This window comes from Podarcis vaucheri, assembly GCF_965113315.1.
Source record: "Podarcis vaucheri genome assembly, chromosome: 3".
In the NCBI taxonomy this organism is placed as follows: Eukaryota; Metazoa; Chordata; class Lepidosauria; order Squamata; family Lacertidae; genus Podarcis; species Podarcis vaucheri.
The window spans coordinates 54514495-54530582 of NC_138761.1; the positions used below are offsets into that span (position 1 = coordinate 54514495).

General features: G+C 39.7%; 1 protein-coding gene across 3 annotated transcripts in view; it reads left to right on the forward strand.

Moving 5' to 3' along the window:
- The window catches only part of PRKN (parkin RBR E3 ubiquitin protein ligase), a 634267-nt gene that overhangs the window by 212384 nt on the left and 405795 nt on the right, over nt 1-16088 (forward strand). For all 3 annotated transcript variants that reach the window (XM_082215278.1, XM_082215276.1, XM_082215277.1), the window contains exon 4: nt 12455-12573. In XM_082215278.1, coding sequence (XP_082071404.1) covers nt 12455-12573 — 119 coding nt within the window. The remainder of the gene's footprint in view (nt 1-12454; nt 12574-16088) is intronic.

The window sequence follows — 16088 nt, forward strand, 5'->3', positions numbered from 1 at the left end:
CGCTAACCCAGAAATAGTGCTTCAGGTTAAGAACTTTGCTTTAGGATGAGAACAGAAATCGTGCAGCAGCAGCGCAGCAGCAGCAGGAGGGCCCATTGGCTAAAGTGGTGCTTCAGGTTAAGAACAGTTTCAGGTTAAGAATGGACCTCCAGAATGAATTAAGTACTTAACCTGAGGTACCACTGTACACTAATACCAATTTGACATCTTTCTGTTTTTGTCTGTTTGTCACCAAAACTACAGTGCATGCACAAGAGAAATATATCAACAAACTTGGGATTATCCTAAAATATGCACTACTACAAAAAAAAGTCCCAGGCTACTGCAAGGGGTTGAACTAGATGACCCTTGTGGTCCCTTCCAATTCTGTGAGTCTATGATTCATGCTGTATGCCTGCCTGCACCAAACATAACTGTGTATACTCTGTGGTACATTGCAATATAATCTGCAGTTTTGGTGTAAGGATGATATGAAGGGCTATACTGCCCTTGATCCTTTTTGACATCTTTAATTAAAGGCAGCGAAGAAACAAATTTAAATGTAGTCTGTATTAAAGTTAAATTATTCTAAAAAGGCAGCTAAGAGACCATTTTTCAGGCACTGGTCTTGGAAGTTAATTGGGTCTTACCAGCACAACCTTGGTCAGTCCTGGGACTGATTTATCCAGGTATGGAAAAAACAAGTTACTTGTCCTATCATACCATAAGGAAACGTGCTTGATTTATTCCAAGTGAGGAATATAATCTTTGCTTTAAAATAAGCATCTAGAGTTACTGAGATACTGAATATTTATAAAAACAGAAGTTCCATTTTAAAAAATCCTTGTATTCTGTTGTTTGATTACAGTGAAAAAATGTAAGAACAGCACTCTTCACAAGAGGAATGAACGTGCAGCTGCTTCAAATGCTTTAGGTAGCTGTTTCAAGGTGTGTGTGCGTGTGTGTGCGCGCGCATTCCTAGATAATACAGGCTCATTTTTTTCTTGTCTTTCCCCACCAGGTACACATTTATGTTTTATGACCATGTTTAGCAAAGTGTATTTAAACAGAATATCAAGGACAACCTCTTTATTGTAGTCAAAATAATTGAGCAAGGAAATGTGTTAGAAGGGACCCCAAGGGTCATCTAGTTCAACCCCCTGCAATGCCGGAATCTCAGCTAAAGCTTCCATGACAGATGGCCATCCAACCTCTGTTTATAAACCTCTAAGGAAAGAGAGTCCACCACCTCCCATGGGAGTCTGTTCCACTGCAGAACAGCTCTTGCTGTCAGAAAGTTTTTCCAAATGTTTAGTCGGAATCTCCTTTCTTGCAACTTGAAGCCATTAGTTTGAGTCCTACCCTCCAGAGCAGGAGAAAACAAGCATGTTCGCTCTCCATGTGACAGCCCTTAAGATATGTGAAAATGGCTATTGTATCTCACATCAGTCTCCTTTATTCCAGGGTTAACATACCCAGTTCCTTCAAGCGCTCCTCATAAGGCTTAGTTTTCAGACCCTTGATCATCTGGGTTGCCCTCTGCAAACGTTCCAGCTTGTCAACATCCATCTTAAATTGTGGTGCCCAGAATTGGACACAGTATTCCAAGTGTGGTCCGACTAAAGCAGAATAGAGTGGTACTATTACTTCCCTTGATCTGGACACTATTCTTCTGTTGATACAGCCTAGAGTAGTGTTAGCTTTGTTTTTGCTGCTGCATCACACTGTTCACTCATGTTAAGCTTGTGGTCCACCACAACCCCTAGATCCTTTCCTTTTCACAAGTATTGCTAATAAGCCAGATGTCCACCATCCTATATATGTGCATCTGGTTCTTCCTGCCTAAGTGCAGAACCTTACATTTGTTCCTATTGAAATTCATTTTGTTAGCTTGTGCCCAGTTCTCTAATCTGTTAAGGTCATTTTGAATTCTGATTCTGTTTTCTGCGGCACTAGCTACCCATCCCAGTTTGGTGTCATCTGCAAATTTGATGAGCATCCCCTCAACTCCTCCATCCCAGTCATTTATAAAGATGTTGAACAACAACAGACCCTGGACAGAACCCTGCAGCACCCCACTTGTCACATTTTTCCAGGATGACAAGGAAACATTAATGAGTACTCTTTGAGTTTGGTCAGTCAACCAGCTACAAATCCACCTAACAGTTGCCTCGTTCAACCCACATTTTACCAGCTTCCTTGCAAGAATATCATGGGTAGTGATGTTAAATTCTTGAGAATAATCTTTTGGAGAATATTCTCGATTAATGGGAATATTAGAGAATTTTCATTTAAAATAGGAGAATATTTTAATGCATTGAAAATGATATAATTTTAATGGTCACAACTGGACCCAATGGTCAGGGGTCCCTTTACCTTTACCTTTAAACTTGTTCAGATGGCAACCAAAAACTGTATAGATACTTTTATTCAATGGGGCAATGCAGTGATTTTTTTGTACCAAATATGAAATTGAAAATTCAGTGTGAATGACTCACATTAATCACTAAGCCTGCCACTAACCGTATACAGTGGTGCCCCGCAAGACGAATGCCTCGCAAGACGGAAAACTCGCTAGACGAAAGAGTTTTCCATTTTGGAGGTGCTTCGCAAAACGAATTTCCTATGGGCTTGCTTCGCAAGACGACAATGTCTTGCGAGTTCCTGCTGGTTTTTTTCCCTCCCCCCCCTTTTTCTAAGCCGCTAAGCCGCTTATCAGCTGATCCGATCAGCAGATAAGCTGCTAAAAGCTGCTAATAGCGCTAATCCGCTAATCCTTCAATGGGCTTGCTTCGCAAGACGAAAAAACCGCTAGACGAAGAGAATCACAGAATGGATTCTTTTCGTCTTGCGAGGCACCACTGTATTTACCATCAATTTTGAATTCTAATTATGTTGTGTATGTATGAAATGTAGCTTTTAAAGTAAAAGGAATATAAAAAAAACCTCAGGCCCACTAGATGAGTACGTTCTTTAATAAGCATATCTACATGGTACAGTATTTTCAGTGCAGCACTAATACAATCAATATAATCAATATAAAGTTTAAAATGAATGCTATTATTTCTAGAAAATAAAACACAAATAATCTGTAATGACAAGTTACATAACATCAGAAATGCAAATTACTGTCTGCTTAGACAAGTAAGGCAACACACTTTTAAATTATAACTGATAAATTGTCACAAGAAAGAATTTATTTAAAAAATAGGCTTTAAGTAACAAGTCTCAAAATTATAAATTTATATTGACTCCTCAAACATCTTAAGAGGATGAGTCACCATCTTCGTCTCCACTGGTAACAGAGCTTTCAAGTCCACACTGATCATCTGGGAGATCATAGAACGAAGTTGATGGTTGTATAAAATTCAATGAGCGTGTTAGAAGCTGTGTTTTCTTCTCTTCTAGGAGTTATGAGCTACATATGTAAGCTTTTCTGCTCTGTCTACAGTAAGCCTATTCCTTTTTGCTGAATGAATAACTCCATAAGTACTGAAGCTACGTTCTGTTGCAGCTGTCGTTAGTGGCATATTTAAAATGTCCATAGCCACTCTGCTAAGCTTTGAGCCAAAGCATGTTCCCTTCCACCAAACCACTGCATCCACTTTTTCAACCAACTTCAATACATATGACTTGCTAAAAAAACCTTCTTTAGCACGATATGCTGCCAGCTCAGCCAAAATATATTGTGTATCATTTGGTGCACCTGCTGATATTTTGAGATCAATGAACTCGGTACCTTGAATTTGTTCATTTCGTGATAAATGAATGCCGTTATACTTGGCATCAAGTTTATTTGCAGCAAAGTGGATTATGCTTACACGTAATTGTATAGACCTAGGTATTAAGGCTACTTTCTGTAAAAAAACACACACTGTATGGCCAAGGGTATAGAATTGCTAAGAATAAGGTTGCACCAAAATAGAAAAAAAGCTATTACATATAGTTGAAGTACATGGATTTCCTCCTTAATTGGAAGAAACCTTTGGCTGGTGAGACCCCCAAAATAAATAAATAGTAACTAGGAATCATGTTCGAATTTTATTGGTGGTAGTTGATTACCCTAATTCCAGAAGGTAAGCTTTTTGTGGAGGCATCTGAAAAGACAGAAGGTGGTATGCTGGCCTGTGAATACATTCTAAGTGTGATGAATGAATGCAAATAGTTCTATATTCATGCCAGAGGTGCACTAATATGCTCAAAGTAAATTGCTAAAATTAATGAAATAACGTTTTCTTCTGCCTGAATTTGACATGCTGACATCTGTTAGGTGCTTTATATAGACAGATATATGACTTTGGCTTCATGTCAACATGTCCTTTCTGGATGAAGCACCAATATGATTAAATAAGATACCAACAGATACTTTTCTTGTGCTGCTATGTTTATTCCACGCTAGATCGTATTCCCTTACTCTTACCATAAGTACACTTTCTTTTGTTTATGCACACACTTGTTGTGTTGATTTTTACAGATAAAAGCATGACCTGGTGATGCTGAGATGCAATAGTTAAACAAAGTTGCATTGACAAGATTGAGCTGCTCAAAGTTTATTTTAGTAATGCAACAGAACCTGAAGTAAACCGACCAGGAAGCTGAAGAGTACATCACTTTTGGTATTTAGTTGTGACTTGTCCTGAGGCCTTAGAGTGAAGGGTGTGTTAATAGTAGTAGTAGTAATAGTAGTAGTAGTAGTAGTAGTAGAAGAAGAAGAAGAAGAAGAAGAAGAAGAAGAAGTATGTAATAAGTAGTAGTAATAATACATCTGTGTGAGCTGTGTACATTGAAACACTTTCATATACGCATCTCTCTGATTTGATCTAGTTACTTTTATTCTGCTCCACCACCAAAGAGCTCAGACAGGCCTCATACCAGCACCTGGTATCCTCAAGAAACAGACAAGCCAATGGCCTTATTGGAGCCCATTGGTGCTGATATATAGGCTGTGTAGTGAATAATGCCACATCAGGGTCACTATGGGAATTTTAAAATTTAAAATCATAAAGTAACTTACCAACGAGCACATTGCTGACTGCCCTCTGAAAGTTGGAGCTGGTCTTTAGCTCAGGGCAACAGACATGGTTCGATTCCTGCCTATTTTATCCTCAGAAGAATCTGTGAGGTAATTTAGGCTGAGAGACACTGACAAGCTCATGATCACCCAGACAACCTCAGCTCCTTCAAGAAGAAATTGGGTATAAATGTGATGAAGAAAATGAATGTGTTTTTTTAAAAAACATTTGGGGGGGAAATCATTTTATTCTGTTTACTGTTGTAACTAACAGAGTCCTGGAAATTCAGTAATGAGACTCTGTGGCTATGAGTTTTGTTACTGATCTAAAGAGACATTGGTACTGAGGGAGACTGAAGAGAACACACACACACACACACTCTTACATACAGTGGGACCACAGATTTACTTCTGGGATATATGCTACTAAGCAACTTATCCAAATGTGGATTTTTACTCAGAACTGACAAGGTTATGTGTAAAAGATGGTGTCATCCTCCTCCCCTCGTCACGTGAGCTCTTTCCTGACATTCATTTCTCCTACTTCTTTGGGCTGTGGTCTGTGGGTTTAAGTTTTGATCAAACAGGTAAATAATACAAATAATGAAGCCAACTCAGCAGAACAGTGTTTACCCTAACCCAAATCATTATATTTACAAAATAAGGAATTTTCTTTCTGTTTTTGAAAGATGTACAAAGGGATTGCTGTGAAGGAAATGATTTGCATTTATGCAACTCTGTAAAATTCAAATTTAGTCAGCCGAAGGATGGGGGATGGCTGGGGGTGGGGGGAGGTAGCCAACAGCAGTTGGAAGTAAATGGGATGAACAATCTGGATTCAAAAATGAAATTAGCCATGTGCATCAGAAACCAGCTGTTTGTTTCAGACTGAATAAATACAGCCCCAAACAGAGATTCAACATTTTCTAGCCAGTAACTGAGGTATTTGTACAATTCTTTCTCAGAAGTTTTAAAAACTAAATAGTTGGAGATGTGTTTTCTCTCATGGCTCTCATGTGTGCTTCGACCATATGAACCAAATAAAAGCTGGCTGAGGCTTGTTTATTGTTTAAATGATACCCACTTTTAACAGTGATCATTAATAGAATATTGTTAATTACTGTACTTCAAAAGGAATGTTGGAATTATTTTAATGTCATGCTGCTGTTAATAACTTGGAATCATGTGATACTTTGATTTAACAGCCGTCTCAGCATATGGTTTGCAACAGTTTCTTAAATTAATTATATATCCATTCAAAAATAGTATACATTCTTACATATTTAATGTTACATTTAAAAAACAAAATAGAACTATGGAGACTCTGTGGGTGCAAAAACCAACAACCCCCAAACCAAACCAAAAACAGACTCAGTGGGTGCTAAACAGAAAAAAGAAAAAGAAAAAGAAAAAGTATTCCAATCTGATGCCAGGATCTGTGCATTCAGATTATATTAGATATATTTGCATAGAATATGTGGAGTCTGAAAGATGGTAGGAAGGCAAGGAAGAATGCAATGCAAGAGACTCACCATTTAGTCCCTTGGAAAGGGCTGAAATTAGACCCCTGCACTGGGTTGACAACAATTTTTCTACAGGGATGGGGTTGGCGTTATTCTCCTTCTGGCCACACATTTGAAGCATTGAGTTGTGGAGTCTCCTGCTCCATTTAATTTGGATGAATTGTGCAAATTGGGCATCCCCAGGGATCCCTGTTATCACAATGCCTTATATAACGTGGTGGGGAGAACGTAAAGAAAATCTCTGCTGGATCAGGCCAGAGGACCATCTAGTCCAACGTCCTGTTCTCACAGTGGCCAACCAAATGCCTCTTCATGCTTGCTAATTCCCAGCAATTCGCAGGAGTGTACACGCTTGATCCCTTCACCACAAAATGATCCTAGAAGGATGAGTGTGTGAACATATTTTTATTATTTATTGAATTTATATACCACCCTATACCCGGAGGTATAGGGTATAGGGTGGTACATACATAGAGGTAACAGAGTCTAAACCTAATTCTTCAAAAGGAGACCTTACCTGCACAAGGTCATCTTTGGTTCTGTGATCTTTCACAAACTTGCCTGTGTGCCAAGATAGTCTTGTTTAACAGAAGCTGGAATTCTCTACTATTCCATGCTGCACATTATCAACAAAACAGAGTGATATTGATGCATCTACAACATACACAGATTTTGTATACCGTATTTTTCGCCCCATAAGACGCACCGGCCCATAAGACGCACCTAGTTTTTTGGGGGGGAAATAAAGGAAAAATTTTTTATTCCCCCCCCCCCAGGTGCGCTGCGCTAATCCCGAAGCTTGGGGCGTGCGGAGCTCAGCACGCCCCAAGCTTCTGGGTGCCGGCAAGGTCTCGGCTAGCCGTGGGAGAGCCGCGCGGCTCTCCCAGGGCTAGCGGAGCACTGCGCTAATCCCGAAGCTTGGGGCGTGTGGAGCTCAGCGCGCCCCAAGCTTCTGGGTGCAGGCAAGCTCTCCGCTAGCCCTGGGAGAGCTGGGTCTCCCACAGCTAGTGGATAGCTTCCTGAAGCCTGGAGAGCGAGGGGGGTCGGTGCGTACCGACCCCCCTCGCTCTCCAGGCTTCAGCAAAAGCCTGCATTCACCCCATAAGACGCACACACATTTCCCCTTCATTTTTGGAGGGGGAAAAGTGCGTCTTATAGGGGGGAAATACGGTATGTTAAGAGATTTCTGTCTTGCCCTCATCTCCTTCTGATCCAGTTCTATTTTTTAGCTCCTTTGTATATCCAAATCAGATCTCAATCTTTGCTATCAATTGACTGTGGAATGCTTTCTCTAGGGAGGCTTGACTCGGGCCTATGCTGATGACATTTCGTGTCCAGCCCTTTTTAGTTCCCTAATTCTTTAATACAGACTCCTTTTATCTCCGAGAGGTTCTTATGCTGTTCTTCTTAGATTGTGGCTCCTGCTGCTTTTATGTTTTGAAATGCTTTTTATTGCATGTGTTTTATTTTGTGTTGTAAACTGCCCTAGGAATTGAAGGGTGGACTCTGCATTTCAATAAAAACCCCCAAGTATCTATCTTTTCCTTTTGCAAGTATATGACATCGTATGAAACAAATAAGTGCTGCTTCTGGCTCTAAAGGCAAATAATTTCTTCTTTATTTAAACATGTAGAAAAGACTTTACTTCCATTTCAGTACATTGTATTTAATTAATCCAGTCAATGAAAAGTTAAGTTTGTTAATATAATGATGCTTTCACCCATCATCTGCTATGGACAGGCTGATTTACCTAGGGATGTTAATGTACCAAATTAAATTACTGGCCTCAGGGAGGATTGGTTTTGAACTCTTTAGTTTAAACAATTGAATCAAATTAGTTTCCTTTGCTATTTTAATACTCATTTTTAAATCAACTCCTCCACTCCCAAAGTTTGACAGCTTGGAAATAACATCCCTATTACATAGAATAATATATAATCTAGTTCAAACTAGAGCTCATTTGAAAGTTAGCGAAAACTTGCAATTTATTAAGGGCTTTTCCTAATAAATAATTGTTTTAATCATCATGAGGTACTGATGAATACAGTGGTACCTCGGGTTAAGAACTTAATTTGTTCTGGAGGTCCGTTCTTAACCTGAAACTGTTCTTAACCTGAGGTACCACTTTAGCTAATGGGGCCTCCCACTGCGCCACCACCGCTCAATTACTGTTCTCATCCTGAAGCAAAGTTCTTAACCCAAGGTACTATTTCTGGGTTAGCAGAGTCTGTAACCTGAAGCATCTGTAACCTGAAGCGTCTGTAACCCAAGGCACCACTTTAATGCACTGAGGGACAAACTGAATGTTACACTGTAGAAAGTATGAGAATGGTCTGGTAGCATATTCTCCTTTCTTTACGAAGTGTCCATGAGAAGTAAACTTGGGTCTAGAATAGATCATTGGTAATCAACTGTGGGTGGGCAGAGGTTTCAGGGGGAAATGGGCTGCTAGGTGAAGGGTTAAGCATCTCCTTCTCTGCTCCTTTTGTTTAAAACACTCACTCTCATTGATGCCATGCAACTGAGAAGGGGCAGTCTAAGCTCTAAAATGTGGAGCTGCCGTCACCTGTAATTTGTCCCAGAGAGTGGCCAGAGCCTCACCAGACGGTGTGGGTGTTTATTGCATTTTCCCATGTCAGGGTAGGGCTTCCCAGTCTGCTCTGAGCAGATAATTGTGGGGGACCTGCTTCCTGCACAAAACCTGGAAAGCTGTAAGTATGGAGTGCTGCAAAAGAGCAATGAAATTTCAGACAAAAAAGAATATTACTGTTGCATGTAAACCAGAGTTGTTCTAAATACTGTTTGGGTAGAAATGCGCAGCAGGCATGGTCTTCTGTGAGAGAGTTCCATGAGGGATCTTGTCATATAATTGTCTAGTGATGGAGATTGCCCTCTTTTGTCAGATATTCCTTTAGCCACAAAAGGCTTTAGGAGCTTCCATTGTACTCCAGCATCCCTATGTCTAGGACTGTCACTCCTTTACATCTGTCCACTATGAATATTTTCTCTGTACTTGTGCTATTGGTTTTTAGTGTCTAGTGACCAGGATGGGTGATTGTCTTTTATATGTACTATAAGGCATTGAGTTATAAAAAATCTGTCAAATGGAATGGCTGTGTGCTTTGGGTTAAAATGAATCTGGTGTGTTTAATAACAAACACAGTGGTTCTTTAACGCCAGTCTTATATATGATTATATACCAGACACACAGGGTTCAGTGTTGCAGTCTTCACTCTGAGAGGATGATCCATGATAAAGCAACAATTTATTGTTTTCCCATAAAACACAGACTCCCTCTCTCCCTCATGTGAAAAGAAACACTACCTTGTGCATAGCACATGTCTGTGCATGCACACACATTTAGCACCAGAGTTTGCATGTAAAAATAAGATTTTTAGTTTTTAATTGGCCATTGTTGTATTTGCACATTTTAGCAGAGTGCCAGTACTATAAAATATTAATGGAAAACTCCATGAAAATCCTATAGTGCCTGATTGAATGAGGAAAGACAAGGTTGTAAGGTTGATACTGCAGCAGTTCTAGTGATTGCTGGTGCTATGCCATAATTGCAATTTTCTGCATTAATACCACTTCAGAGTTGGTGTTGTGTTTGAGGCAGATTTATTTTCACCTCCTTTTGCCCCTGAAAACAAAGAGAGATAATCTCAATCAAGGCTGTTTGTGAAAAATTAGTCCTAACGATTCTCAGGGAACAGGGGCTGCTAATGTTAGATTAGGATTTGTGCAGCTTCCACGGCATAGTACATTCATGTTATTTTAATTTATTCTGATTGCTCTTGTACTCATTGCTGGAAATATTGCTCTCTACAGAAGCCCAATAACGTGGCTACAGAAGTGTGAGATTGCTACCAGTCCATCTGCATAAAGCAGCAGATGGGTCGCTGGAAATGTCCATTTACTCCCTTCTCAAAGACCTGAGTGTGCCTCCTGTAGTGCTCTCACCGTCTAGCAGCTATGCTGTGAGAAAGACAATTGACACGTTATTCCGGATCTCTGCACAGGTCCTGCTTGTTTGCAGGCTTCATCTACCTCTATTCCAGACATATTTCTGCTGTGTTAAGTTTAATGCTTGTGATTTCTTTTTAATAGTATTCATGAAAGAGACTGATGGCGCTGGGGCTTGAGCTTAGCCCAGTGGTAGCCCAGTGTTTTTGTGTAGGATTTTACGATGTACAGTAAATTGGAAATATGCCATAATTCACATATACACCACTCTTATCTTGCACATTATTTTTTTGTCAGAATTCTGCTGCTTATTGACAGTGTCAATAAAACAGTGGTGTTCTGATGGGATAGAAACTACTCAGAAAAAAGAAATAAGAGCGTAGATGTACACTATTGACTTAACAAATTCATGGTGCAATCCTATTGTTTACTCAAAAGTAAGTCCTGCTGTGTTCCTAGTAAATTTGTTTAGGATTGCAGCCTAACTTGAGGGAACAAAAATGGAGAGTATTTTGCATGCAAGGATGTTGTGAACATCCATAATACTACCCTTATTGCATGACAAATACTTTTTTAATTCTAAAAGACTGCAATTAATAGTTTTTGTTTGTTTTTTAAAAAATTGTGGTTCCCAAATAAAATGAACACAGTTGCCCCTCCTCATGCCCTCTTTTTATTCCACTGTTGCTCAACTTAATGGCACCAGTAAATGTAGTTTACACCTTAAGCTACAGGTAAATTAATTACAGTAACTCTGAGCCGGCTCACAACAAGAGCTTACCAGTCATATATTTAATGCTATCACGTTTTAAATTAGTCCAATAAATTGAAAAACCTGTAACTTGTCAACTTTTCTGTTTCATTCTGTTTCTAATGTTGAAAGATTGCCTTTTCATTAAGGAAGCAGTAAATTAACATTTGATAGCCTGACAGCTTTCAGTGCACACAAATGTGATTCTAGCATATTTTGGTGTGCTGAATTAACAGGGCCTGCCTCAGGATTTTGGTTGTCCAAAAGCAAGAATACAATCTTAATCAGCGAAAGGCTAAGCCAGTGGGGCAGCAGACTAAGATAGTGCCGCTGCCCCCCCACCCCCGCCAGCATGACTTGTGAGATCAAACTTAGCTGCATGCAAAATTATTGATTTTAATTTTTAAAAATTCATCTCCAAACTCTTACCATGGTGTAATAAGCAGCCAGCTTCACCAGTGTCCATTATAGTACTGCCCAGAGCCAGAGCCTTGCATGGCTTTGTCCAGCTCCTTTGGGCATCCCCATTGGGCCACTTTGCATCTCAGCCAACAATCCATGCACTACCAAAAACAACATAGAGGGTAATTCTGTAAGTTAGTTCACCACTGTGTCCATCCAAAAGGAAGATGGAACTGGCCACTGTCATTCATGTCCTCTTTACCTCCAGGTTGGACTACTATGTAGGGCTACTCTTGAAGACCACCCAGAAACCTCAGTTGGTCCAAAATGTTGCTTTCAGATTGGTAGCAAGGCCTGGCAGTGTGGGTGGCTTTTTTTCAGCCGGAATTCACTGAAACGGAGTTCTGGCACCTCTTTGGTGCTTTCTAGCAGCTCTTTAGTTTGGGGCTGTGCGCCAGTGGGCGGCATGGCGCTTGGGACTGCGTAATGCGACAATTGGGTTGTTGTGGCAGTCGGGTTGGCCTTTTAAACTGTGTGTGGAAGGGGGTGTTTTTATTGTTTGTTATTATGCTAGATCTTTTTGTGCATTTTTTATGTTGTAAACCACTCTGTGATCTTTGGATGAAAGGCAGTATAGATATTTAATAAACAACAGCAACAACAGCTGCCAGCTATACAGAACAAGAATGTATTTCATCATTCTGTTTTATAAGTTTCTTAAATAGTTGTCTACTTTAATTCCAGTAAATTTGGGGCATTGTAATTCTCTCTGTCTTGATATTATGACAAATTAAGGCTTTGGCTTTTCTTTCTTACAAACAGGTGCTGCTAACTACAACAGGTTTTATGTTTTCTGCAAAAGTTTCTGCCAAGCTGTGAAACCTGGAAAGCTTCGGGTCCGCTGCAAAACTTGCAAACAAGGGACACTGACTCTGGCAAGGGTAGGCAAGCATTTGTATATTTTTCAAAAGCATATGGAGAACATTGAAGTGATTGGCTAGTAAATATTGTGAAGAAACTCTGAATTTGGTGCATATAATGTTTTGTCTATCATTTGTCTATTTATAACATCCTTCCTAGGGAGGTCCTCCTGGTGCCTTTGTTTTTAGTGTTCATTAGCGAGCAAAACTCTTTCTAAACTCTTTCTTGTGCTCTTGTCCGATTCAGTTAGCTTGTTCAGCTCTGGTTGATGATTGTTCAGTTTCTCATATTTTGTTTCCAGTCTTTGTGATGAGTTTTATTTCCTTTTATTGCTTCTACGTTGTGATTTGGACTGTTGTTGTTTTATTGTAAGCTCTTCTAACCATTTCTTGGTAGGGGGTATAAAACAATATTTTAATGACAACAGCTCTTGTGGAGGTGGTGCTTCCAAGAAAATATAAAGGGATTTGTGATCATATAGCATACAATAGCATCTGGGCAGGCAAGGGGGAAGGAGGCTATAAATATTTTAATAAGGACACCTCAGTGGGTTGTTCTTCCATGAAAACACAAAGAAATTTGTGATCATGCAATATGCCACAGAATCCTGGAAAACAATTAAAGTTTGAGGGTAGGTTGTATATAAGTTACAAACCAGTAATTTTAATTAGATGTTTAAATGATAAAAGTTCTTCCCTTCCACACCTATTCCAAAAATAAATCTCACTACAATGGAATATGTGTCACAATAATGAAGAAATAGATCCTCTGAGTATGTGCACAGAGTGTATTTCCATCACCATTAAATCAACTCTAAATTTTACAACTTTCCCCTGCAGAACTGGGTTTGGGAAGCAGGGGAGTTAGTAGGCTCAAGCCTTGGCATCATTTTTCAAAATTAAGCACCACAGTGTTTTCAGAAACAATAAACATCAAAAATTTATTTAAGGCATTTTAATAGGGCTCAGCCTGATTTATGGCACACAGGTGAAGATCACCAGTGGAAAAAACCATAACCACTCTTAAGCAGAATTCAAGAACATTGCTCCTCTTCAGCCAGACCAGCTATTTGGATTTTTTAAAGACTTATTTCTGCTTGAGGAGAAAAGAGAAAACTATGTATGTGTTCATTGCAACCAGACATGGATGCCAGCAGTTTTGTAAACAAAAGTTAGAGGTCCGAAGCACAAAAGCCTCTCAAGAACTGCTAAGAGACTTCTTTTTGGCCGAATATTATTATACTTTCTCCTTGTCATTTTCAACCTGCTTCCAATCTTTTGCTTTTTGGGAGGGGAATGCAGCTGCCTGCTTACTACTCCAGCAAAGGAAAAGGAAGTGGAAATCAAAATGTCTTCATTTGAAAATATTTTAGGACATCTTTCTAAGTACAGTACAGCTCATCCAAGGTGGCTCACATAATAAAAATTCAATGTAATATCTACAAGTTATAAAACAGGACATATAATATGTAGAAGTTTGGTTTCTATGTTTGTTTTTCTAGCACAAGGAATAATATGTCACTATTTAGTGTTGATATTTCCCCTCTGAATTAACAGAACTAGAATTGCTAAAGCTCACAAACGCAGCAGGTGGGATTCAACCGCCGAGTCACATCAGTGGAAGCTTTGCATAAGCACCTCTGCCTGCTCAACCCCTCCTTCCCCCTGAAATTGGCTGTTGTAGGAGAATCCCTAGAACAGCCTGTAAGGAGAAAGGAGAGGGGATCATTCTATCCAATGAGCTGCAATGCTTGCACAGACGGAAAGATTGTAGCAGCGCAAGGTTGAATTCCAACTCAGAGGCCAAAATTCAGTTCTGTACATAAAAGTAAAACTGAAAGATGCAGTCTACATTGATTTTCTGTTTCTCTCATAGCTTTCATTGACTGTTTCAACTTTTGTGTATGTTTTGGTAATTAGAGGTTTCCACAACATCCAATACATCTATAGATTTACTGCAATCCTTTGTTATTGGCCTGTTTTCATGCCTAAAACCATCTGCTCAGCAGTTTTGCAATTTGAGTATTGGCTTGGCTTACTTTGAAATTGGCATTTGATTTCTTTTTTCCCCCTCTTTGTATTGACTGTGAAGCTGATTATTCCTAAACTCTACATGTAAATATTTCCTCATAAGAAAGGGACCTTTAAAGCAGAGATGGAGGCAAATTTTATCTGGTCTTCATCTCTAAGCTAGTTTGCCTGATCCACATGTCCCGGAATAATACTCAGATCAGAATATAATTTTGGATTTCATGTTCCATTTAGTTTTATGATATAGCTCTTGACTCTAAACATATACTAAAACCTATTTTACAATGTGTATTTTAGGCTAAAGTATGCTTACAGTGTGTACATTAAAATAAAATGAGAATTTAAGTACACGTGTTGTTGTTGTTGTTGTTATTATTATTATTATTATTATTATTATTATTATTATTATTTTAAAATGTTGACAGATTAATGCGGAAACCGGGTGAAATGATCTTATGAGAACATATGTAACTGGTACAGAAGGCAGCCTTCTCCAACCTGGCACCCTCCGGATGTTTTGGGCTTTGGCCTGCCTGTGGTGGCTGGGGCTGACAGGAGTTAGAGTCCAAAACATCTGGAGGGTGCCAAGTCAAGAGTTCCCCTGAAGAAGGGATCTAGGGAGGATACAGGAAAGCACAAATTGGTTGGCTTAACGTCTGCCCTACCCCCTTGTTAAAGTGGCCTTTAGGGCAGAGCTCCTCTTCCCCACCCCTATACAATGGCAAGCCCAAAATGCCATACTCAGTTGAGTACAGCACCTTCTTAACTGATGCTGCAGATAGCACCTTTTAAGAGCAGTGTGATGGAGGCTGTGTTGCACATGGGGTATACAATTCATTTCACTATCATGCCTGGTTCAATAAAGATTGGCAGTTTTTTGCACCACAGTCATACCTCGGGTTGAACATGCTTCAAGTTGAGCGTGTTTGAGTTGCGCTCCGTGGCAACCCGGAAGTAACGGAGCGTGTTACTTCTGGGTTTCGCTGCTCGCGCATGCGCAGACGTTCAAAATGACGTCACTCGCATGCTCAGAAGTGGCGAAAAGTGACGCGCGTGCGCAGACGTGCCAATGCTAGTTGTGTTTGCTTCTGGATGCGAACGAGGCTCCAGAATGGATCCCGTTCGCATCCTGAGGATTCCACTGTACATGAAAAACCTGCCAGACCTGTTTGACCAGACACGAAAGGATCTTACTTATTTGCGCCATCTTTGCCTCAAGTTATTCTTCTTTTCTTTTTCTTGTTCTTTTTCTGGTAAGCAACATATAACACCTTCTATGTTTTTAGCTTTTACTACTTTATCTGTAAGCCACCTTGAGTCGCAGTCTGGGAAAAAGATGGGGTATAAGTAAACATAGTAACAAGAACAACAAAACCCCTCCAGTGTCTTGTGCTCACCTTCATGTATGTCACCACAGTACACATTTCTTGTTTCATAGGTAACATGGCAGAACATAAGCCAGCATTTGTTTCAATTATGCTCTTTTATTGGCATGAAAGTAAAAC